Genomic DNA, 25,045 nt, shown 5'->3' with positions numbered 1-25,045 from the left:
GCAAACACTGATTAATGAAGATGTTTACTTTCCAGAGTGTCTAGAACCTTCCACCAATACAGTTTTATTAAATTCCCCCCACACCTCAAAGGAGAACTGCTTCAGTTTACTGATGCAGAGGACACAGGACAGAGAGGCCAGGTCAGACAAGAGCTAGGTCCCGAATTCCCTCTTATTCTTCTCTCTTTCCTGGGACTTAACAAACTTCTATCCAAATACATCTTCTAAGACAAAGTTCAGGACTATCTACACAGTCTTAAGCAGTAATTTGAGAAATGGAGTTGCTTCTTTTTAAAAATTAAACCTCAGATCTCCTTGGTGGATACGCAAGTGTGATCTTAAACATGCTTGGTGAGAGGAAAGAGAAGAGCTCACTTCTACAACACTGCACACCTTGATTCTTTGGTCTGTTGTGGGATAAATTAGAAATGCAGGTTTCCCTGAGATTTTTGAGACAATAGGAGACAATTGTTCCAACAATTTAGTTGGAACATAAAAGAAAGACTTAGAAGAGAATTTGAAACCAAGAGGTTCACTAAATGCCAGCAGGGTCAGGTAGGTCAGCAAATAAGAGAAATTAGTGAAACTGTGTACTGGAGCGACCTGATGTAGCCTGAGGTTGATCAGCACCTTGAGAGCACCTGGGGCTATGGGGCCACCTCGCAGCCCTCTGTCTGCAGGTGCACCAGCTCAGCCCCTTAGGTGGGAGGAAACAGAGCTGATTTTATGAGGCCTCTGGGTGAGGGGCGGACTGTTAACACCTCCACTGGTAATTTAACTTTACTGTCCAGAAATTGTTCTTCATCTGAGCTTGCATCTTTCTAGGTCAATCCACTGCCTACTTTAACTCCACATCTCACTGTACATGTAGTATCTCTTGAGTTCTGACACTTGACACTTTCTGGAAACTTGTAATATAGTATTTTGAAACTTGATTCCTGGCGAGACCATATTTAACTGTGATCTTTTCTAAAATAAAAGATCTGAAAACATGTCAGAAATACACTTTTAGGATATAAAATGGATATTAGCTAAATGTTCGATGTTGAAATGAAGCTCAGGTGAGCTGTTTACCCTCTGGGTAGGCAACATTTTACCTTTTTGGTCCATTTGTTTTCTTTCTCTACCTCCCCATTTCTCTTCCACCCCTCATCACCGCCCCTTCCCCTTCCCTTCCTCCTGCATTGCCAGCACTACTTTTTTTTCCCCTCCCCTGCTCACCCTACATTCCTTGATAGAGAGTTGATTTTCTTCTCAGTATGTCTTAGGTTTAGAATCAGTAGACCCTTCCGGACACAGGCCTTCTCCTCACTCTTCTGGGCCTTGGCTTTCTAGGAGACCTCTTTTCTCCTTGTTGTCTGGTCATCCCTGAGATGGCTTGTTAGAAGTGGAAGGAAAAGCTAGTGAGACCGTGGGCTTATGTCAGCAGCTGTTCTTTGACATTTCTGTAGTATTCAGAATTAAACCCAGAGTGAGCCACATCCTTAACCAGGTCCATGAGTGAGCCAGCAACTTATTTCTGGTTTTCCCAAGACCATCCTTTTGAGTTGTGAAAGCGTTTCTTGATTTACATTTTCTTTGATTGCATCTGCAAAGGCCTGTTGGCCTGACAACCGTTGCTATGGGAATGATACTGGTGGTTAGTGCTGTTGGCAGTCACCATTATCAAAAGGATCAGGTGCCTATTTATTTATTCACAGTGTGGAACGAGGTTCCCTCATAAAGCGCATGAACCTTGTTCTCTCCCACCTTATTATAGTCTGAGGTCTACATGACATGCATCCAAACTGTAGTAGTGATTTTAATTTGCTACTAGTGTCTTTAATTTTCTAAGGAGTCTGGGAACTTGAGATACATTTTTTGGAGAACAGATATTAAAAGTGAGATTTCAAATAATTACCCTTTCTAGTATGACTTATATGTAACACTGATCTGCCTGATTGTCAGGGGGAAGAATAAACTGCTGTTGAAAACTGACCTAATCAAACTGGCCATAGTCAACTCCTAGATTCTTTTTGGTAGGTAATTATCACTGCTAGATGTTTGAGGTGGGTAAGGGCTGGTTATTCCACTCACTGCCAGATGTAATAGAAATAAGTAACCAAATTCTGTTCTACAAGATTTATTAGAGAGACATGCATTAATAAGTAAGCCCCAAATATTTCCCACAACCTGTTCTGTTAGCTTGCTGAAGCCTCCTTGCTCAAGGCAGATGCCACATCTTCTAGATACAGGAGCAGGAGCTGTTACCTGTAGGGTCTCCATTAGGCCCTCAGAAGTCTCTGATCCAGGATCAGTATATGTATCATTGCTCAGGAATTAAACTTTGGACACCTTCCCTAGGTGTGGTAGAGACTATAGACCTAGGTAGATTTATATACCTTGTTTATGCTATGGAGGGGAGTGTGCTTCAAATATCGTAGCCAATCTACATTTCTTTACCATTAATTTCACTGGTGAGAACTCATTTCTAACACCCATTATGCAGATTATCAAATCACTAATTTTATTCAAGATTTCACTCTATCACCCAGGCTGTAGTGCAGTGGCACAAAAATGGGTTACTGCATCCTCGATTTCTCAGGCTGAAGCAATCCTCCCCACTCGGTCTCCTGAGTAGCTGGCACTAAAGGTGTGTACCACCATGCCTGGCCTTTTTTTTTTTTTTTTTTTTTTTTTAAATTTTGTAGAGACACTCTTTATCACAGTGATTTTTGTTGTTGTTGTCTATGTTTTTTTTTTTTTTTCTTTTTTTTTGTCTCACTATGTTGCCTGGATTGGTCTTGAACTCCTGGGGTCAAGTGATCCTTCCATCTGGGCCTCCCAATGTGTTGGGATTACAGGTGTGAGCTGCCGTGCCTGGACTGAACACCCACTTTGACCTTCATTTTGTCATAGCACAGGTCCATGCCACTGTCTGGGTAACTGAAGTCTCTGGTGTCGCTGCCTCTGGAGTGGGCTTCTGATTCCAACGTGGGGTGCTCACTCCTGTGGTGTACAGGCCAAGGCCTCCGTGACTCTACTGCAGGGAGACAGCAAAGCAACCACACAGCTATTTTCCTTCTGTGGTCTGAGACAAGGTGACCTTGAACAGGCCTCACTTCAGGAGGTTAAAAGTACAAAATAAAGCCAGCTCAGAGCGGATGACGGGTTCAACTTTGGTGGTGTCATATTAAAATGGTTCCCTGAATGAGTGAGTTTATCTGTATCACAAGGACAATTTTATGAACCATACAAGTCTTCCAGCTGTTACTGCATCCCCAGAAACCACCACTGAGAGACTTCTGTTTTGACTGTGTATCCGTAAGTAATTTGGTTCAGAATAGTTCTTCGCCAGTCCTTTTCTGTAAGTCAACAGATAACCACCTGCAAGAATTGAGTGTTCTCTGCTCTGTATCCCAGTGATTTGTTGCGTGTTTCTAGGCCGGGTGAGTGGTTCGGAGTTTTTTATCTGAGTTAGCCAGGGGTTAGGTGGTCCTGAGTACTGAGCCACACACCCTCATGCAGGAGACTCCTGATGGGATGGGAAGCTGTCATCTCAGAAGTCAGAAGCCAGCTGGGCACGCTGAGCTGTCTGTCCATTTGGGACACTTTATAAGCAACCGGATTCATTTACAATCTGGTTTGCAGACAAGGTGTGCAATTATTTTAAATATTATAATGTGAAAATCAGATGAGGCCCCACAGACACTTTTTATGACAAGATGTATCTACTTGAGCCATCATTAATTTGTCTAGATTGCACATACCATTCAGATTTATCTCATGGGAAATTCTATGGGATCCACCAAGTGTTTTTTGGAGGAAGGTGTTTTACTCGGAAGTTTTTCAATATGAAAATGAAACATCATTGTCTAGAGAAGAACAAGGACAGGAATTAGAATGGGCTTTTTGTCAGAAAGCATGTAAGCAGGAAGAGAGCAGAAGAAAATGTTTCCAGTGTTGAAAGAAAAAGGCTGCTAATTTAGAACTCTAAATCCAGGGAAGTTATCCTTTAAAAATGAAACAAAAAAAACAAAACTTCCTCAAACAAACCAAAACCAAGGGAATTCATAGCTGGTAGACCTGTCCTGCAAGAAATGTTAAAAGAAGTTCTCCTGGTAGAAGGAAAATAATATATTAATAGGTTAGAAATTTGGATCTACATAAAGAACAGAAGAGCATCAGGGAAAGGTAAATGAAAGTAAAACAGGCCGGGCGCGGTGGCTCAAGCCTGTAATCCCAGCACTTTGGGAGGCCGAGACGGGCGGATCACAAGGTCAGGAAATCGAGACCATCCTGGCTAACACGGTGAAACCTCGTCTCTACAAAAAAATACAAAAAACTAGCTGGGCGAGGTGGCGGGCATCTGTAGTCCCAGCTACTCGGGAGGCTGAGGCAGGAGAATGGTGTAAACCCGGGAGGCGGAGCTTGCAGTGAGCTGAGATCCGGCCACTGCACTCCAGCCTGGGGGACAGCGCAAGACTCCGTCTCCAAAAAAAAAAAAAAAAAAAAGGAAAAAGAAAGTAAACTAAGGTCTTTTATTTTTCTTATTCTTACTTGACCCAAAAGTTAACTATTTAAACCAATCATAGTGATGATGTCCTGGCGATTGTGGCATATGGATTAGGGAGATGAGTGGCAGCAGTGGCACCAGCCATGGGAGGGAGGAACTGGGAGTGCTCTTCTATGGTACCTGCCCACAGGCGTTAGCAGTACAGTGTTATTTGAAGGTGGGCTTCGATGAGTTACAAGTGTGTATTGTAAGCTCTGGGTAATCACTGTGGATTTTAAAAAGAAGTATAATTGATCCACTGAGAGGGGGAACCTGTATTTGTGAAGGTGTATAACCAGCCCCTCATATGCTCATCTCCTCCCATTTTAGGCAACAGACATTTCAATTACCTCGTTCAATTCTCCATCAGACCACTACTCTGAGGGTGATATATATGTGATGTGTGACCAGGTGAGAGATTTCTTCGCCCATTGTTGGACATTATGCTGTAAAGTGTGTTCCTTGCTTTGAAGAAATGTAACATGCTGTCCCAGATGGGCACAGTATCTATTGTTTTAATCTGCTAATAGTGTCTTGAGCATTACCATATCCCACCCAGTATGCAAAACCTAATCCAGAGTAAATGTATGTTCCTGGTAGGACCCATGTATGGCCTCCTGAGCATAGAAGCAGTGGTCCCACGTTGTCTGTTGTCCTTGGCAGCTGTGTGTGGAGCCTTCCTCCCTTAGCTGTCTGTAGTCTCTTTCTTGCTGGTAGACAGGGCAGTCCTTGACATTTTGTGCCTTAGAGCATGCAAGAGAAAAATGCTGACAGTCAACTCATCTCTACCTTGCCATAACTCCCCTGTCTATTCATTTTTTGGACACAGATGGCTGGCCCAAGTGAGCATACCCGGTATCCACTTGTTGGTTTCAGTTACCTTCTATCCTGGAAGAAGGTTCTTATAGGCATCAACTTGTCTGTTAAGCTCCTTAAATTACCATAGTGGTTTTCATAGGTTCATGCCCCATGTGGGTATACCTTCAATAGCCCTGTGTTCTGTCTGACCATGTGGCAAGCCATGGCTACTGCCCATGAGTCTGTATATGCTCAAACTTCAGGACTCATATTGTTGCCTTTTTTTTTTTTTTCATTAAGAGGAAAACAGTTTACAGATTAGGACACTGAGTTGATTTACTCTTAACCTTCTGTAATCAGAGTTTTCCCATGAGTCAGTTGTGGTGTAATGGACTTCCAAATGGAATGCTGCCTGTCTCTCTTGGAGTGCCATTTGTAAACCAGGCAGCTTTTTGTTGGTCAGTTGTGAGTTGTTCATAGGGCACTGTCCATGTGACAGTAGCTTTTCAGGTGGCTCCAAAGTTGGCCCTAGGTGAAAATAGACTGCCTGTTCATGCATACAGTGAGTAACTCCTTGAGTTCCTCTGTTAGCATATTTCTGTGTAACCATTTCCATTTTATTATGTCACTCTTCTGGAAACTGCCTTTCTTATTCGAGTGTTTCTCTGACAATATTGTCTAAGACATTATGGGTATTTCAGATTTCAAGATTATTTTATGTCTTTCAGTCATTGGGGCAGTTTTCATTAGTACACAATAGCAGACCAATCATCATTTCTCAAGTGGCGTATACCATACCACTGTGTTAAGAAATGTTCAGGTCTAAGATTCCAGTGACTGCTGCTGGCTGGTAGTCATGAGCTGTGCCGTAAGCTTCAGTCTGCATAAGTGCAGGTTGAAGACACTTCCAAAGTCATATCTGAGTGTGGATCATAGGGCCCAACAGGCTTTGACTGAGCTACTGCTTTCTGCAATTCAAAGATAGCCTGATGCAGTTTATGCTCCCATTCAACTGTGACCTTCTTTGGGGGTAGTTTTATGGTTAGGAACTGGCAGTATTCCCAGAGGTGGGATACATATGCTCCAGAATTCGAGCAAGCTGACTGGGCGCCATGCTTCTTGCTTGATTCCAAGGACAGGCAATGGCAGCAGGTTCCTGCTCCCTTTCTGCCTGCAGCCTTCCTAGCCTATTTCCTCAAAGCCCTGACCTCTTGTAACTATGGCTTTTCCCCCCCTCTACTTAGATGGATATCCTGGAGGGGATAAGAGTAGGAGGAATTCCCTTTTCAAAGCTCAGACCAGGCTCTGCAAAGCCTGGAGAGTAGGCCTTTCCCTGGAAAGTGGGCCTTTGTTATGGAGATGTGGCTACGTGTATTTCTCATGGGTTGCTCTTCCCTCCTACTGGAGCCACATGAGGATCTTCTCAGCAATTCACTGTGAGAATCTGGTCCAGTTCCTGTCTGGAAAGGTCCACCAAAGTATGTGGATCTCCCCACTCCTGCCTCCCCACCCCACCTCTGCATGATGAGCTCCCAGGAGTTTCTCACTTTCACACTAGTCCATGTTCACCTCCAGCAGTTCACCAAATGACTTTTTTTTTTTTCTTTCTTGAGATGGAGTTTCACCCTGTCATCCACACTGGATTGCAGTAGGGTGATCTCAGTTCACTGCAACCTCTGCCTCTTGGGTTCAAGTGATTCTCATGCTTCAGCCTCTTGCATAGCTGGAATTATAGGTGTATGCCACCATGCCCAGCTAATTTTTATATTTTTAGTAGAGATGGGGTTTCATCATGTTGGCTAGGGTGGCCTCTCGAACTCCTGACCTCAAGTTATCCACCCGCATAGGCCTCCCAAAGTGTTGGGATTACAGGTGTGAGCCACCACACCCAGCCCCAAATTACCATTTAGATGTTCCTTTCAGTTTATGGTTCCAGAAGCTTCTGCCACAGCAAAGCAGATCTCAACTGTCACTCTGGATTTGCTTGTCTCTCCAGATTTCAAAGTGGTGATTTGTCCGTGATCTTAGTTTATTGATGGGTTCAAGAAAAGTCTTTAATTTTCAGTTTGTCCAGCCTTTTCTTGTTACAAAGATGATAGTGGCAACTCCCAAAATCTCCACATGTTGAAGCTGAAGTTAGAAGTTTCTCAAATCCTGTTTTAAGTGACTGTGCCTGAGGGCTCAGCCCCACAGAGGCACAGACAGTTTTGTTTTTTTTTATTAGAGATAAAGTTTCACTGTTACCCAAGCTGGAATGCAATGAGCGTAGCTCACTGTAAATTATTCAAACTGGGCTGAAGCAGTCCTCCCACCTCAGCCTCCCGAGTAGCTGGGCCAATTGGTGCGAGCCACCATGCCCTGGGATATTTTAAAAATTTCTTTTGAAGAGATGGGGTCTCATTATATTGCCCAGGCCAGTCCCAAACTGCTAGCCTCAAGCCATCCTCCCAATTATTGGGTTTACAGATGTGAGCCATTGCACCCAGCCACAGACAGTTTTGATAAGAGGCTTCTGGAAGGAAAGAAGAAGGCTAAAAGGCTCCAGAGATCAGTTCACAAGACACAGCCAACCCTTTAGAGCGTGTTGAAGGAAACATGCGGCAAAGGATAAAGGTGCTGGAAGGATAAAGGTGCCCCTGGCATGTATAAAGCCAGACCTGTTTTCCTCCTTACAAAGAGCTGCCAGTTGGGTGCGCATGACAGGTGTATGTGAGAGTGCTTTCTGCCATGGGCCTGTGGCCATGGGTGGCTGTGCGAATGTGCAGGGGGCAGAGGTGCCAGGAAGGGAGAAGTTATGGCAGACATCTTGGGGAGGCAGGAGTGACTGAGCCCTGCGCCTTGCTCCAGCTTCAGTGGCTCCATGGCAGACACTTGGGTGACAGAGTGTCTCTCTCATATGTGCATTCAGGTTTTGTTGTTGCGGCATACTCAACTCTGGCTTAGTCACAGGTTCATAGGGCTAAAAAACAAATCAGCACATTTCATACTCCATGGTTTGTTTTGGCTCTCTTTTCTCAAAGCTAAATACCTAAGTAGGAACTTGTGCTTTGATGTGACATCCCAAATGCACCTTCTTTGATGCAGCCCAAAGTGTGTTGTAGTCACACTGACCAATGGGAATAGGAGAAGGGAGGAAGCCAGGCAGATAAGTTCCACTCTTCCTTCTACCCTTCAGTGTACACCAAGTCATGGTTTTTCTTTTTGCTTGCCCAGAGAAAGTCCCGTGCACTGCGCCAACTTCAGTGTCATTTGTAGGCCCATCATAAAGTGGGAGCCTGTAGCGCCTTTGCATCATGTCCCAGTCCTTACCTCCCTTCCCAGTGTCCTCAGTTTTGTCACCCTGGGTCTGCACCTGCTAAATAAAGTGTCAGCCTCAGGTTCTGTTTCCTGGAGGATCCATACTGAGACACGCATTTACAGAAATCAATGACATATGTATTTCTCCTACTCTGAGATATAGAATATCCACCATAGTTTGTGTCCTGTTTTTATTTAAAGAGATTTTATAAACATTTTCCCCACTTGAAATATTCTTCTCTAGCATGATTATAAATGGCTATGGAGTTTTCTATAATGTGAATGTATCAGCTTTTAAATATTAATCTCCTATTGTTGGATATTTAGGCAGTGTGTGCACTTTGCACATCTATTTTTGCATATATACCTTTGGTAATTTCTGCAGGATCACTTCCTAGAAGTGGAATTCTAGTTATATTCTGTTTTATGTATAGTTATATATGACCAGTTAGCCTTCCAAAAAGTTTATAATTTACCTTCCCAGCAGCAGTGTATAAGAGTACTTGTTTTCTTGGATTCTTCCCAATATTGTATATGCTTTAAAAATCCATGTCAATTTAGTAGGTGACAAGTGATCTAGCTGGAATTTACGTGTCATTTCTTATATGTGAAGTTGAACCTTTTAAACATACATTTATTAGCTATATGATGTGTGTGTGTGTGTGCGCGCATGTGCATATGTGAATTGTCTGTTCCTGACTTTTACTGGTTTTTATCTTTTTAATGGAGATGTTCTTTTTCTTATTGATGTGTGTGTCCTCTGTTGTCCACCATGTTCTTCCTTGTAGCAGACCATGGCTATGGCCCTACTCAAAGACCAGATTAGAGTAGAAAGTCTTGGGGAAGAGATTTTATGAGAAGTTGCACCACCACAATGCAGACTGACTCAGGCCTTCCACAAATATTTATTTAACACCTACTTTGTGCCAGGCACTGTCTAGACACTTGGGATATAGCAGTGAACATAAAAAGATACATACAGAGCTTAGATTCTTGTCTATTGGGGATTGTGCGGAGCTATGGGAAATGGTGCAAAAGCAGACAGGTGTGCCAGGTGGTGATGAAAGTGATGGAGAAAAGTCAGGCAGAGGAGAAGGATAGGGCTTCCCAGTGGGCTGCATTTTTAGGGAACCATTTGAGTCAAGACCTGTGGGAGGGAGGAATCATGCGGAGGTTTAAGGAAGGGCCTTCTAGGTAGAGGGAACTTCCAAATTGGGTCCCAGAGAGGGCCGGTGCTGGGTGAGTTTGAGGAACTGTGACAGCACACAGGGTGTGAGGGTGGCAGTGTTGGTGGAGGGAGGTGAAGAGGGGGTGTCAGGGCCAGGGACACAGGGCTTCAAATCTGAGCAGCTTTACAAATAGCCAGTTAAGAGGGATTAGAACTTGTACAGCAGTGTGGTTTGCTAAAGTACCTTCTGATAAAGGAGAAATCTCTTCCACAGTGATAGCCCAGGTTAGATTTAGTGAACTGTAGGAAGTAATAGGAGGTATTTATAGTGTATTATGTTTGTAAAACATAAATATAGGGTTTTCTTTTTTTTCTTCTTTTTCTTTTTTTTATTGAGATAAGGTTTCTGTCACCCACGCTGGAATGCAATGGCATAAGCATGGCTCACTGCAGCCTTAATCTCCTGTGCTCAAGTAATCCTCCTACCTTAGCCTCTGGAGTAGTTGGGACTATAGGCATGCCCAATTAATTTTTTATTTTTTGGAGAGATGGAGTCTCACTATGTTGCCCAGGCTGTCTCACTATGTTGCCCAGGCTGGTCTTGAACTGGGCTCAAATGATCCTCTCACCTTAGCCTCCCAAAAGTGTTAGAATTACAGGCATGAGCCACTGTGCCTAGCGAATATAGGATTTTGAATGATGGGGTGCACAGTCTTTGGACAGTAACAGTAACAAAGAAGACAGTTTTGTAAAATTGGAGAAAACGTGTTTGCAGAAGGCTGTTTGGACTTGTGCCTTCTTAATCTTTAAGCAAGGTGTCATCACATCCCACTTCAGAGGTGGTTGTTAGTTGATTCTCCCTTCACCATTCATCAAAAGAGCTATCTGATGCCAGGGGCTGGTTTCAAAGAGTAAAATGGAATATCTCTTTATTTCTTTTAATTAATAAAACCCATGCATGGTCTATCTATATTTGAAGCTAAAGTTATATCAGTATAAGAACATAGTTCCTTGCTTCTCAAAAGATGTTTATTCATTCACTAATCAATTTGTTCACCTATCAAATATTATCATTTACCTACTATGCCATGCGCTAGGCATTTGGGATACCATGACGAACAAAACTGACACAGACCCTCTCCTCACTGAGTGTTCGGACTTGGGATCAGGCAGAGATTTTTGAAATAATTCTACAAATAAGTATTAATTATAACCTGTGATAAGTGCCATGAAATGTAAGTACAGAGTGTCAAAGGAGTGTGGACCTAGACTCATGCAGGGTACAGGAACTCTTCCCTGAGGAAGAGAAGTTGAGCCAAGGAAAAGGTTGTAATGAGGCGAAGTGGGATGGGAAGAGCACTCCAGGGAGAAGAAGCAGCACATGCAATGGCCCTGAGACAGGGTGACCCTGGGGTTTTCCTATATAATGTCAGGGGGCTACAGCATAACACTTTTGGGGCATAAACTATTACCTTTTGGGTGTCTGGAAGGGCCCTTGCCGGGAATGACCCATCTTGCTATACTAGATTGCCAAGTGTTATTTTCGTTGTCTGCTCTCATTTTATCTTCTAGTGTTTGGTTTTTTAGCTATGAAGCATTCACAGAAATGATCAGAGCCAAGATTTCCTTCCAGGAATGTGGTGTTTAATTGGGTAACCCGTGTACCTGGGAGAAATGCCTGCAGCACATTGAGTAGGAAGCAGGAAGTCCTTGCCCTGATCCTCATTCCCCGGGGTGGACGGTGGGGGGTGGGGAGGTATGTGTTAGCAGGTGGAGCTAGCAGCAGCCAGGAAGGCATGACCCAATGAGAACTAAAAAATTCAGAACCCTCTGAAAGCATTGCAGAATATGATGGGAATTGAAATCAGAAACATTGTGTGCATTTCTAATACTTGTGCTAGGAAAGAGACTATAGCTGTGTTAATGTTTAATGCATGGACCGTAATAGAGAGCTGAACAGCTCTCCACGGCCCCGTTTTTCCATTCATTTCCGGAATAAAGAAGCTGGTTCTATTTTAGGCTTGTATTTGGGAAGTGGACTTTACCAGAATGGGAGTCTGAGGCCAGAGTTGCCTTTTCCCTCCCATGTGAACAGGTACAGTTGAGAGTTGAAGAATGGTGTGCTCTGCCCTCCACTGCCCGTCCCCTTTGTATATGTGTTATGTGAAATTTTAAGGGGGTATATGGAGTTTGGTGATTTAAAATTCTTTACCAGTTTTCTCTCTAGATTTTCATAGAATCACCTATAGACTTTCTTTAGGGTAGCTCTGTTAGGGACAGAAAAAGGGAATAAAATACACACTGGTTTCTTGTTGTTTTCATTTTTAGCATTCATTTGAGCAGGGATACAACTGAGGCTTTAGTTTGCCCCTGGATTAAAGTTGTCCTCTGTCTCACTAGGCAGGTTTATTTGGACATTGGCATATGGAGAGGATCAATGGGGGCAGGAAGGATGTTGGTATTTTATCACTAACATTGTTTAAAATTGCAGTGCATGTGGACGATAAAAACCATGACTTTTTTATTATTTGTTTTAAAACTATCTAGACCAGCACTGTCCAATAGAATTTTTTGCAGTGTTGCAAATATTTTACATCTCACTGTCCAGTACATTAGACACTAGCCACTTGTGACTAATGAGCACTCTAAATGCAGTTAGTGAGACTGTGGAACTTAACATTTAATTAAATTTTTTTTCATAAGTTTAAATTTAAGCCAGTTATGGTGGCCCATGCCTGTAGTCAGTCCTAGCTACTTGGGAGGCTGGGGCAGGAGGCTCACTTGAGCCTGGGAGTTCAAGGCTACAGTGAGCTCAGATTGTGCTGCTATACTCCACCCTGGCTGACAGAGCAAGACACTGTCTTTCAAAAAATAAAAAATAAATAAAATAGCAGCTGAGTATGGCGGCTCACACCTTAATCCCAGCACACTTTGGGAGTTTGAGGCAGTAGGATTACTTGAGACCAAGAGTTCAAGACCAGCCTGGGCAACTTAGCGAGACCTTGTCTCAATGAAAAATAAAAATAAGCCAGGCATGGTGGTGTGCGTCTGTACTCCCAGCTACTTAGGAGGCTGAGGTGCGAGGATCACTTGAGCCCAAAAGTTCAAGATTGCAATGAGCTATGATCACACCACTGCACTTTAGCCTGGGTGACAGAGCAAGGCCCTGTCTCTAAAAAAAAAAATAAATAAATAAAATAATAATAATAATAATTTTACCCATGTAAAAAATTGAATTATTTGTTTTTTTCTTGTTGATTTTTAAAATATTTCTTGTAGATTTTGGATTTTAGACCTTTGTCAGATGCATAGTTTGCAAATATTTTCTCCCATTCTATAGTTTATCTGTTTACTGTATGAATAATTTCTTTCATTGTGCAGAATGAACAATGAAAGAAATTACTTTAGAAATCTTTAGTTTAATTAGGTTCCACTTGTTAATTTTTGTTTTTGCTGCAATTGCTTTTGGGGACCTAGACAAATTCTCTGCCAAAGCTTATGCCAAGAGGGTATTGCCTAGGTTTTCCTTCAGTATTTTTATAGTTTGAGGTCTTACATTTAAATCTTAATCCATCTTGAGTTAATTTTTGCATATGGTGAAAGGTAGGGGTCCAATTTCATTCTTCTACATATAGCAAGTCAGTTATCCTAGCATCCTTTATTGAATACGGAGTCCTTTCCCCATTGCTTCTTTTTGTCACCCTTGTTGAAGATCAGATGGTTGCAGGTGTGCAGCCTTATTTGTGGGTTCTATATTCTGTTACATTAGTCTGTGTGTCTGCTTTTGTACCAGTATCATGCTGTTTTGGTTACTGTAGCCTTATACTATAGTTTAATGTCAGGTAATGTGATGCAGCTGGCTTTGCTCTTTTTGCTTAGGATTGCTTTGGCTACTTGGGCTCTTTTTTGGTGTCCTATGAATTTTAGGATAGTTTTTTCTGTTTCTATGAAAAATGACATTGGTATTTTGATAGAAATGGCATTGAATCTATAAATTTTTTGGGGTGGAATTTTAAAATGGGCAAAGGACATGAACAGTTACTGCTCAAAAGAAGTCATATACATGGCCAACAAATGTGGAAAAATGCTTGTTGTCACTAATCATCACAGAAATTCCAATCAAAACCACAATGAGATACCATCTCACACCAGTCTAAATGGCAATTTTTAAAATTAAAAGTGAACAGATGCTGGCAAAGCCATAGAGAAAAGGAAATGCTTATACCTTGTTTGTGGGAATGTAAATTAGTACAGCCACTGTGGAAAGCAGTTTGGAGATTTCTCAAAGAACTTAGAACTGTTAATATCACTCAACCCAGCAATCCCATTACTGAGTATGTACATACCCAAGTGAAAATAGATTGTTCTACCAAAAAGACACATGCACTTATATGTTCACCACAGTGCCATTCACCCTAGCAAAGACATGAAATCAATCTAAGTGCCCATCAGCAATGGATAGATAAAGAAAATATGGTACATATACCCCATAGAATACTCTGCAGCCATGAAAAGAACAAAATCATGTCCTGTGCAGCAACGTGGATGCAGCTGGAGGCCATGATCCTAAGTGAATTAATGCAGGAGTGGAAAATCAAATACTGCTTCTCACTTATAAGTGGGAGCTAAACACTGAGTACACATGGAAGTAAAGATGGGAACAGCAGACACTGGAGACTACTAGAGCGGGAAAGGAGGGAAGGGGATGTGGGCTGAAAAACTACCTATTTGGTACTATGCTCACGACTTGGGTGATGAGATCATCTGTATCGTAAACCTCAGCATCATACAATATACTCAGGTAACAAACCTACACGTGTACCCTCTGAATCAAAAATAAAATTAAAAAAAGAAAAATTTAAATAGCCACATGTGGCTAGTAGCTACCATATTGGACAGTGCAGGGCTAGACAATGTCCCACCTTATTGCCTGCATCTGGGGTGCATGCATTATTCCCACTCCCCAGCCTTGCCCCCTGCTGCTTGGAGAATCTCACTCCCGGTCAACATAAAGCCAGTTTTCAGGCTGCCACTTACTTACCTTTTGGAGTCTGTGCCATGAAAAGAGGCGGAGACTGAAGAGGTTGTGCCTATGTAAAAAGAAAAAAAAAATTAGCACCTTACTTACAACTTAGGGCACAGTAAAGCATGTATCTAAGAATATACTTTTATTGTCCACTGATTACCAATGATGTGAGAGCCATACCCCAAACTGTGTTCTCCTCCGTAGTTTATTCTTCACTTTAGTGTACACATTGGCCAATGCAAGGACTTAATGATCTCCCTCTTTCATATGTAATTAAGTATTAACATGATACCTAAGACAGGGAGTTTGATGTTTGCTGATCTGATGCCTTGTTTGTAAGTGATGGAGGTAATGAAATGGTTTCTAATCTCTTAGAGAAAGTCTCTGGCATGCAACATCTCCATTCATATTTGCTGCAAGCTCTCTGTACCTCTGCTTCCTTTGGCTATTTGCTGGGGGAATGCCTTTTATCTGCAGGTTTGGGGCAGGCTAGGGGGAGAAGAGGTCATTTTACTCTGCCTTTATGACAAGGTTAACTGATTTCACCGGGGCTAGAACAAGCCACCATGAATGGATCCACTCATTGAGGGAAGAAGATGAATGCCTGCTAGCTATGGCACTGATTCAGTTGTTGCTGAGGTCAGTAGCTCAAAGGGATGCACTAAAGGCAGAGCCATCTGGGCTGGAGTCAGGAGGAGCCCCACTGACTGCCTGGAAGGAGAGCTGAGGCTCTGAACCTTGGCTCCTAGCACTCCGGCAGCATACACCTGTAAGTTATGTTTACTTTTTATGAAATCATCCATGAAAAATCTTTCTGCCAGAGAGGATAGAGCTGCGTGTGAATTAATCAACACTCTTATTAAAATACATCAGTTATCTTTTATTTTGCTGTATGCTACTTGTACATTTGGACATTTTCTAGAAACAAGACATGGATTTTTTTTTTTTTTTTTTTTTTTTTTTTGAGACAGAGTCTTGCTCTGTCTCCCAGGCTGGAGTGCAGTGGCGCAATCTCAGCTCACTCACTCCACCTCCTGGGTTCAAGTGATTCTCCTGTCTCAGCCTCCTGAGTAGCTGGGATTACAGGCACGTGTCACCATGCCTGGCTAATTTTTTTTTGTATTTTTAGTAGAGATGGAGTTTCACCATGCGGGCCAGGCTGGCTTGAATTCCTGACCTCCAGTGATCCACCCACCTTGGCTTCCCAAAGTGCTGGGATTACAAGCGTAAGCCACCGCACCTGGCCAACAAAATTATCCTTTGCTTTTCTTTTTGACCTTGTATTACTCTTTATTGTGGTGGTTGGCGGTGGATGGGAAGTGAGTTTATATGACTCTTATGTAAATGAAGATAAGTTAGTCAGTGAATAACATTGTTGTTTTCTGCCAGCTTTTCTTGTAATACAAAAATTGTGGACCAGGCACGATGGCTCATGCCTGTAATCCCAGCACTTTGGGAGGCTGAGGCAGGTGGATCCCCTGAGGTCAGGAATTCAAGGCCAACCTGACCAACATGGCGAAACCTCGTCTCTACTAAAACTACAAAAATTAGCTGGGTGTGGTGGCGCATGCCTATAATCCCAGCGACTCGGGAGGCTGAGACATGAGAATCGCTTGAACCCAGGAGGCAGAAGTTGTAGTGAGCCAAGATCACGCCAATGCACTGCAGTCTGGGTGACAGAGCGAGACTCCATCTCAAAAAAAAAAAAAAAAAATTAATGTCTTACGCACGCATCACACTTATTTATTAGACATTTATTTGTTTTCTCCCTTTGCTCCTTAACCAAGCACCTTGAAAGCAGCACCCTTATCCCCATTGTGTATCTGGTGTCAGTGAGGTGTTCACACAGAGTGGGCATATGCAGGGACCACAAGCCCATCAGTAAACGAGCAGCATGCTAGAAATTAGGAATTAGATCTGTGCTGACCAACATGCTAGTCACCAGCCACGTGTAGCCATGAAAATGAAATTAATCAAAAATTTTTCTTAGCTGCACTAGCCACATTTCAGGTGCTCAGTAGCCTCATGTGTCTAGTGGCTACTGTATTGCACAGCACGGATGCAGGAAGTCTCCATCGCACTGAAGGTTCTACCTGACAGCACTGTGGTCGACCTTTCTGGAATGAGCTTGTTTAGTCTGCAGCTGTTGCTGAGTATCTTCTCAGACCCTGTTCTGACCACAGAGATGCTGTGAGGAGCCAGAAAGACCAGGCCTGGCACTCACAGAGACACTGTCTGGGTGAGGAACAAGGTGTGAGAAGCGAACCCAGAAATTCTTACATCATAAATGTCAGTATTGCAGTGCTCACGGCTCCCTGGGGATTCAGGAGTGAGCTCCTATTCCCCCTTCTCAGCAGGGAAGAGAGATAATTAAGCATCATATTTTACAAATGGTGAGACAGATTAGTGCAGACAAATTGAGCCCACCCGTGCCTTGCAGTTGGTCCCTTTGTCTCTCTGAGCTGCATCTTCTTACACTGGATAGTGGGCTGTTTAGAACCTGCTCTCCAGAGCGTTGGCGAGGGCTCTAAGGAAAATGTGTGAAACCCTCTGCTTAGCACTCACCATTAAATACATTGAGGCTATTATTACCGTAACCTTTCATACCATAAAACTGGTTTAGATGGCGAGGGCTCTAAGGAAAATGTGTGAAACCTTCTGCTTAGCACTCACCATTAAATACATTGAGGCTATTATTACGGTAACCTTTCATACCATAAAACTGGTTTAGAAGCTAACAAGCAACCTCAGCTGGAGGCTGTGGGAAGGGAGGCCTTTGCTGGGAAAGGGAACAACTGGGTTAGGGAGCAGCGGCTGGGCCTCCTGAAACGATTGCATTTCCCTGAGGGGGACATGCCTCAGTGAGATCCTCATAAATGGAACACTTTGCAGACTCCTACTTTTTTTATATACAGGTCACAAATTGCATTTATTTGTAGACATTTAGAAAATAATAAAAAGTGTGTATATCGCTACATATAGATCTTATTAATAATTTTATTTGGACAAGAGAACTTATGCCACAGCAGTCTTACACAGCATGATTAAAGACTGCAGTCCCCCAAGAGGGGTCTCAGGTATGTACAGTATGTGAAGAAAAAGTTGCACCTCAGAGCCACCATGATCAAGTTAAAAACACCTGACGTATAGTATATGTGCCAATAGATTTCCTTCAGGTCATGACCAGCATGAAACGTATCAGGGCACAGATACTAAGCATGTGTTCTGCAAATGTGCCCTGCAATATCTTGCAGTTAAGAGTTAAAATCAGATCCTGCTTCAGTGTTAGCATCAAGCCTTTAGGAGAAATCCCTTTCCCCTTGTACAAATGTCAGCAACAATTCACACACAGAGCTGGAGTGGACTGGGTAGCTGGCCACAGAACCCAACCAGTCCTTGCCTGGAAGAAAACGAGACTGACACGGAAGGTCGCTCATTCATGCACACACCTGCCTCTGGTTGTAAGAATTTCATTTATTGGTTGGTAAATAAAACCAGGAGAAACCAGTGCAGGTCTCTGGGAATCTCGTCCCTTCCATAAGGGAAATGCTTTGCTTATGCCAGTTCCCTACCTCCCTCCCTCCCTCCCTCCCTCCCTCTCTTCCTCCCTCCCTCCCTCCCTCTCTTCCTCCCTCCCTCCCTCCCTCTCTTCCTCCCTCCCTCCCTCCCTCTCTTCCTCCCTCCCTCCCTCCCTCTCTTCCTCCCTCCCTCCCTCCCTCTCTTCCTCCCTCCTTCCCTCTCTTCCTTCCTTCTTTCCTTCCTTCCTTTTCTTTCCCTCCCTCCCTGCTCGGTTGCCTTTCCGCCCTTCCTTCCTTCCTTCCTTCCTTCCTTCCTTCCTTCCTTCCTTCCTTCCTTCCTTCCTTCCTTCCTTCCTTCCTTCCTTCCCTCCCTCCCTCCCTCCCTCCCTCCCTCCCTCCCTCCTTCCCTCCCTCCTTCCCTCTCTCCCTCCCCCCTCCCTCCCTCTCTCTTTCTTTTTCTTTCTTTCTTTTCTCTCTTTCCCCCTCTTTCTCTCTTTCTCTTTCCTTCTTTCCTTCCTCCCCCACCTCCTTCTGCCCTCCCTCCCTTTTTCTCTTTCTTCCTCCCTTTCCCTTTCTTCTGACAGGGTCTTGTTCTGTTGCCCAGGCTGGAGTGCAATGGTGCAGTCATAGCTCACTTCAGCCTCAACCCCCGAGGCTCAAGTGAGCTTCCTGCCTCAGCCTCCCAAGTAGCTGGGACTACAGGCATGTGCCACTACACATGGCTAATTTATTTTTAATTTTGTTTTTGTAGAGATGGGAGTCTCACTATGTTGCCCAAACTTGCCACAGATTCCTGGGCTCAAGAAATTCACCTGCCTCAGCCTCTCAAAGTGCTGGGATTATAGGCATGAGCCACTGTGCCTGGCCCGAGTTTTATTCAGTCAGGAGGATGGGAGGATTTAAGGCTTTGGTGACAATTATAATAGTCTAGAGAAATTGTTTTCCCTTAAAGTCAAGATGTTTTGCAGACTCCTATTTGACCATATTTTAATGGATGCTGTTAAAGTCAAGATGTTTTGCAGACTCCTATTTGACCATATTTTAATGGATGCTGTTGTCATATCTGTACCCAGGCTGCATTGTCTTCTGTAAAGAGCACATCTCTGCTCCAGAATCTTCCCTGGAATTTTCCAGGAGCGAGGGGAGTAGACCTCATATGTCACCTTCCTGCCTGTGTGCATTCCCCCACCTCTCAGACACTCATGTCTTTGAGCAAGTCAGGCCGCCTGTCTCAGAGTCTCATTGTAGGTGAAAATGGGGACATGCAGGGCCTTGCCAAGACCAGGAAGGATGACATCTGTGGTTTCCATGTCTTTCTCAGTCTCAGGTGGTTTGGTCATCCTGGCCCTTCAGGTCAGGTGCCCTCCTAGACTGTGGGTCCTGTGGTTGTGATGGATGCTCAGGTTAGGGAGGAAATTCATGGGTGTGACTGACACACTGCAGCAGAGTCTAGAAAAGGTCACTGTGCTCACAGGTGAACTGTAGTTTTTTGTATGTTTGTTTGTTTGTTTTTGAGATGAAGTTTTGCTCTTGTTGCTTAGGCCAGAGTGCAATGGTGCAATCTCGGCTCACTGCAACCTCGGCCTCCTGGGTTCAAGTGATTCTCCTGCCTCAGCCTCCTGAGTAGCTGGGATTACAGGCATGCACCACCACACCCAGCTAATCTTGTATTTTTAGTAGAGATGGGGTTTCTCCATGTTGGTCAGGCTGGTCTCGAACTCCTGACCTCAGGTGATAATGCTCGCCTCAGCCTCCCAAAGTGCTGGGATTATAGGCGTGAGCCAGCGCGCCCGCCCTGAACTGTAGTTTTTACTGCTTGCGCTTAAAATCTGAGAAACTGAAGAAAAATCTTGTACTCAAGATTGGGTAAATCTCTTAAAAATTATTTAAAGCGGCCAGGTGTGGTGGTTCATGCCTGTAATCCCAGCACTTTGGGAGGCTGAGGCAGGCGGATCATGAGGTCAGGAGATAGCGACCATACTGCTAAGACGGTGAAACCCCGTCTCTACTAAAAATACAAAACACTTAGGCGTGGTGGCGAGTGCCTGTAGTCCCAGCTACTAGGGAGGCTGAGGCAGAAGAATGGTGTGAACCCAGGAGGCGGAGCTTGTAGTGAGTAGAGATCGTGCCACTGCACTCCAGTCTGGGTGACAGAGTGAGACTCTGTCTCAAAAAAAAAAAAAAATTATTTAAAGCAACATTACAAAAACATTGAATACAATAAGAAAACCAATGTGCTTAATACAACTATTTTGATTCCTTATTTTTATTTCTTCATAGTGTTTTGCAAATATTCACATGTCCTTATTGGTGTAATCATCATGAACTTTTTCACTTAAAGCTTTACCATTTTCAGTGAGGGTGACTAAATTGTATATAGAGGGAGAGTATCCCTTATCCAAAATGCTTGGAATCAGAAGTGTTTTGGATTTTTTCAGATTTTGGAATATTTGCATTATGCTTATTGGATGAGCATCCCTAATAGAAACATTCAAAATCCAAAATTCTCCAGTGCAATTCGCTTTGAGTACAGCCTTTCAGGATTGTGTCTGTTCTCAAAAAGTTTTGTATTTTGGAACATTTTGGATTTCAGATTTTTGGAGTGTGGATATTTAACTCATATCATTTTTGTGTTTGCATGCTATTTATTAAATTGTTTACCATAACCTTACTCTTGGACATCTAGATTTTTTCACAATAATAAGTAGTATGCAAGTGATCATCTTTATTCTAATAATATTTTTATTTGACTGAAGAGAAATTCCAAGAAATGGGTACGAACACCTTTGTATGAGCAAATCAGTAAAACTTTAGCAAATCACACATTTTTTAATACTCTGATAAGCTTTTCTAGGATCTGCTGATATATATATTTTTTTTAATAATTTTTTTTTATTATTATTATACTTTGAGTTCTAGGGTACATGTGCATAATGTGCAGGTTTGTTACATATGTATACTTGTGCCATGTTGGTGTGCTGCACCCATCAACTCGTCAGCACCCATCAACTCGTCATTTACATCAGGTATAACTCCCAATGCAATCCCTTCCCCCTCCCCCCTCCCCATGATAGGCCCCGGTGTGTGATGTTCCCCTTCCCGAGTCCAAGTGATCTCATTATTCAGTTCCCACCTATGAGTGAGAACATGCGGTGTTTGGTTTTCTGTTCTTGTGATAGTTTGCTAAGAATGATGGTTTCCAGCTGCATCCATGTCCCTACAAAGGACACAAACTCATCCTTTTTTATGGCTGCATAGTATTCCATGGTGTATATGTGCCACATTTTCTTAATCCAATCTGTCACTGATGGACATTTGGGTTGATTCCAAGTCTTTGCTATTGTGAATAGTGCCGCAATAAACATACGTGTGCATGTGTCTTTATAGCAGCATAATTTATAATCCTTTGGGTATATCCCCAGTAATGGGATGGCTGGGTCATATGGTACATCTAGTTCTAGATCCTTGAGGAATCGCCATACTGTTTTCCATAATGGTTGAACTAGTTTACAATCCCACCAACAGTGTAAAAGTGTTCCTATTTCTCCACATCCTCTCCAGCACCTGTTGTTTCCTGACTTTTTAATGATCGCCATTCTAACTGGTGTGAGATGGTATCTCATTGTGGTTTTGATTTGCATTTCTCTGATAGCCAGTGATGATGAGCATTTTTTCATGTGTCTGTTGGCTGTATGAATGTCTTCTTTTGAGAAATGTCTGTTCATATCCTTTATACTGAATGGGCAAAAACTGGAAAAATTCCCTTTGAAAACTGGCACAAGACAGGGATGCCCTCTCTCACCACTCCTATTCAACATAGTGTTGGAAGTTCTGGCTAGGGCAATCAGGCAAGAGAAAGAAATCAAGGGTATTCAGTTAGGAAAAGAAGAAGTCAAATTGTCCCTCTTTGCAGATGATATATGTTTTTAACAACAATTACATAGTTCAGTTTGTATTATTAACTTGAAATGATCTTAAATTTTTATTACAGAAAATATTAAACACATGTACGCTGGGCAAAAGAGTCTGTCGAACCCCCATGTGTCCAGCATCAGTGGACACCCAGGATGGCAGCTCCGATTTTGTCAACCCTTTAACACCCTCTGTTACTTTGAAACCAATCTCAGTGTTATTTCATCTATATATATTCAGTGATTTATTTTTTTAGCCTCTACATTTACATCCGAAGTCCTTACCTTGTCTTTCTAGCTGCAAAACCCACGTGCGTTAAGCATCCCTTGTGGACAGTGAGGAACCGTTGACTGTTTCCGAGCAGAGGAAGGATAAAGTGGTGAGAACTGTACTTTGTAGAATGAACTTGTTAGCTGTCTGCAGGATGCTTGATGTGGAAACACCTGGAAGTGAGGAGCTGGCCATCAACGTCCAGTCCTCCAGCTGTAATACTGCTGCTCACCTCGTTCCCATTCCCTCCTCCCGCTCCCTGCCTGCGTCTGTCTCCTTATCCTCTTATGAATAGTTGGTGACAGAGCCCTGCCATGGCTGAAAGTCACAGTCAAATAGAATTATCAGTTAAAAGTTCCTTAAACAATAAGAACATTTAATTTTCTTTCATAAGTTCCGAGGCCCAAGCCCAGGAACTCCAGGGCTGGTGACTTTGGCAGCCCCGAGGTGCTGGGGTTCTGTTGTCCTCTCTGTCCTTTACCTCACCTCCTCTTGGTTACGAAATGGCTGCCACAGCAGTGCCCTTACACCCTCCATGTCTGTGTCCAAGGCAGGCCGGAGGGTTGGTGTTTCCCTTCATTTTCTTTCCTTTGCCAGGTAGAGGAGTCTTTGCCAACAGTGCCCAGCATACTCTCTTATATCCTCTGGGCAGAGCTGGGTTACTGTCCAGCAGGTCACCAGGGAGTTTGGGTAAGTGGATTGGTGGCATTTTCACACTCTGGAGTGGAGTTGCAGCAGGAGAGGAAGGCTATTAGGTCAAGAGAGCCTGCCATAGGGGCTCTTATTTAATAACCTGTTTTACATGTGAAAAAGACTGGGTCTCAAAAAGTTTTCTCCAAAACCACAGGTAGGCCATGGCAGAATGAGGCCTCAAACCCAGGTCTTCCCACCTGAGGTGGTATTCTTTTCCCCATCTGTCACCCTGAGTGTCTGTGCGAGAGGCTTGGGTGGAGCAAATGGAGGCCTGGAAATGGGTCAGCAGTAGGAACAGAGAAGGCCAGAGAAGTGGGAGATGTGGAGAAGGACCCCGAGGTGACAGCAAGGCTTGAACAGGCTAATGGGGACATGGGGAGGGGCAGCTTTGGGGTTTTCGTGTGATGCTAGCAGGACAGCCATGGGGACCTGCCTGGCAGGACATGGAGGTCTGGCCTTCAAGTTCCTGTCAAATCTCCCATGATGAGGCAAGTCATCTGTTAGAGGTTTTCCTCAAGGAGGATGGAGTCCAGCATGTGTGGGGATGGCTGTAGAGGTGGAAGAGGAGCCAGGGAAGTGCCTCAGTGTGGAAGCCTCATGGGAGAGACTTTCTAGAAGGGCAGCTCCATGCTGTCTCACTGTTAAGAGGCTGAGGAGGTGAGCATTTGGACAGTGCCATTGGGCTTGTTGGCCACGCAGTCAAGAGTGATCCTGTATGTGTCGTGTGTGTGTATGTGTGTGTACATCTATGTATCTTAAACTTACTTTGAAATAATTCCAGACTTAATGAAGTTGCAAAAATAGACCAGAAGAGTTCTCATATTCCTTTTACCCAATTTTCCGAAATGTTAATGATCTCACGTATCTGTAGTAGTGATCAAAACCAGCGAGTTACTATTGGTAATGTAGTATTAACTAATAACAAATTTGCAGGCCTTATTTGAATATTGCCATTGTCCCACTGGGTCCAGAATCCAATCTAGAATCCCACATTCATTTAGGTGTGTCTTAGCCTCCTCCAGTCTTACGATCTTGATGCATCTGAAGACACAGGCCAGTTATTTTGTAGAGTGCCCCTCAGTTTGGGAATTTGATGTCCATGGTGCGCCATGTCAGGGCACATGGCATTGATGGTCTCATGACTACTGATGCTGACCTTGATCACTCACTTGGTCAAGATGGTATCAGTCAGGTTTCTCTGCTGGAAAGTTACTATTTGTTTGTTTCTCAAGAGAACATTTCTTAAATGGACTTCTTAAAACACAGGTTCTTTTTAGTGGCTCACCATTTGACCATCTTCAGTAGCCTCTATTGATGTTTTTAAAAGTCAAAGGAACATCCACTTGGTTAGAAAATTCAAAGAGAGCACATTACTAAAAAATAAAATTCTCCTTGTATATCCTGCAGAAAATTTTCCTGTGCAAATAGTGGTGACCGTTTTTTAAAAAATTTTTGATTTTTAAAATTTCAACAGCTTTTGGGATATGAGTGGTTTTTTTTTGTTACGTGGATGAATTACACAGTGGTGAATTCTGAGATTTTAGTGTACCCATCACCCGAGTAGTGTACATGGTATCCAAAATGTACTTGTTTATTCCACACCTTCCACACTCACAGTGACCCTTTTGACATGGTGCCAGTGGCATGATGGAGGTGGCAGTCAGGGCCTCAGTGGACTGAGATTCGATTGGAGGGTGTCTAGGGAAGTGAAGACTTGGACAAAGATTCCTGGAGCTTGAGGGTGTAGCAAAGACTCAGAGGAAGGGGGACCTTGGGAGGAAGGAAGGCTTTTCACAGGACAGGGTTGTGTGGAGACTGGCTGTAAAACT

At 43.3% G+C, this 25,045-nt stretch overlaps 1 protein-coding gene across 2 annotated transcripts in view; it reads left to right on the top strand.

The window, feature by feature from the left end:
- Positions 1 to 25,045, top strand: part of DTD1 (D-aminoacyl-tRNA deacylase 1) — a 178,545-nt gene that overhangs the window by 88,838 nt on the left and 64,662 nt on the right. The window contains exon 5 of one of the 2 annotated variants that reach the window (XM_045362426.2): positions 4,865 to 4,945. The exons of the other annotated variant lie outside the window; for it this stretch is intronic. Within the exon in view, the coding sequence (XP_045218361.1) occupies positions 4,865 to 4,945 (81 nt within the window). The remainder of the gene's footprint in view (positions 1 to 4,864; positions 4,946 to 25,045) is intronic. 2 annotated transcript variants of the gene reach the window in all.

This window comes from Macaca fascicularis, chromosome 10 (assembly GCF_037993035.2).
Source record: "Macaca fascicularis isolate 582-1 chromosome 10, T2T-MFA8v1.1".
NCBI classification, from domain to species: Eukaryota; Metazoa; Chordata; class Mammalia; order Primates; family Cercopithecidae; genus Macaca; species Macaca fascicularis.
This window is presented reverse-complemented; position numbering and strand designations above follow the sequence as displayed.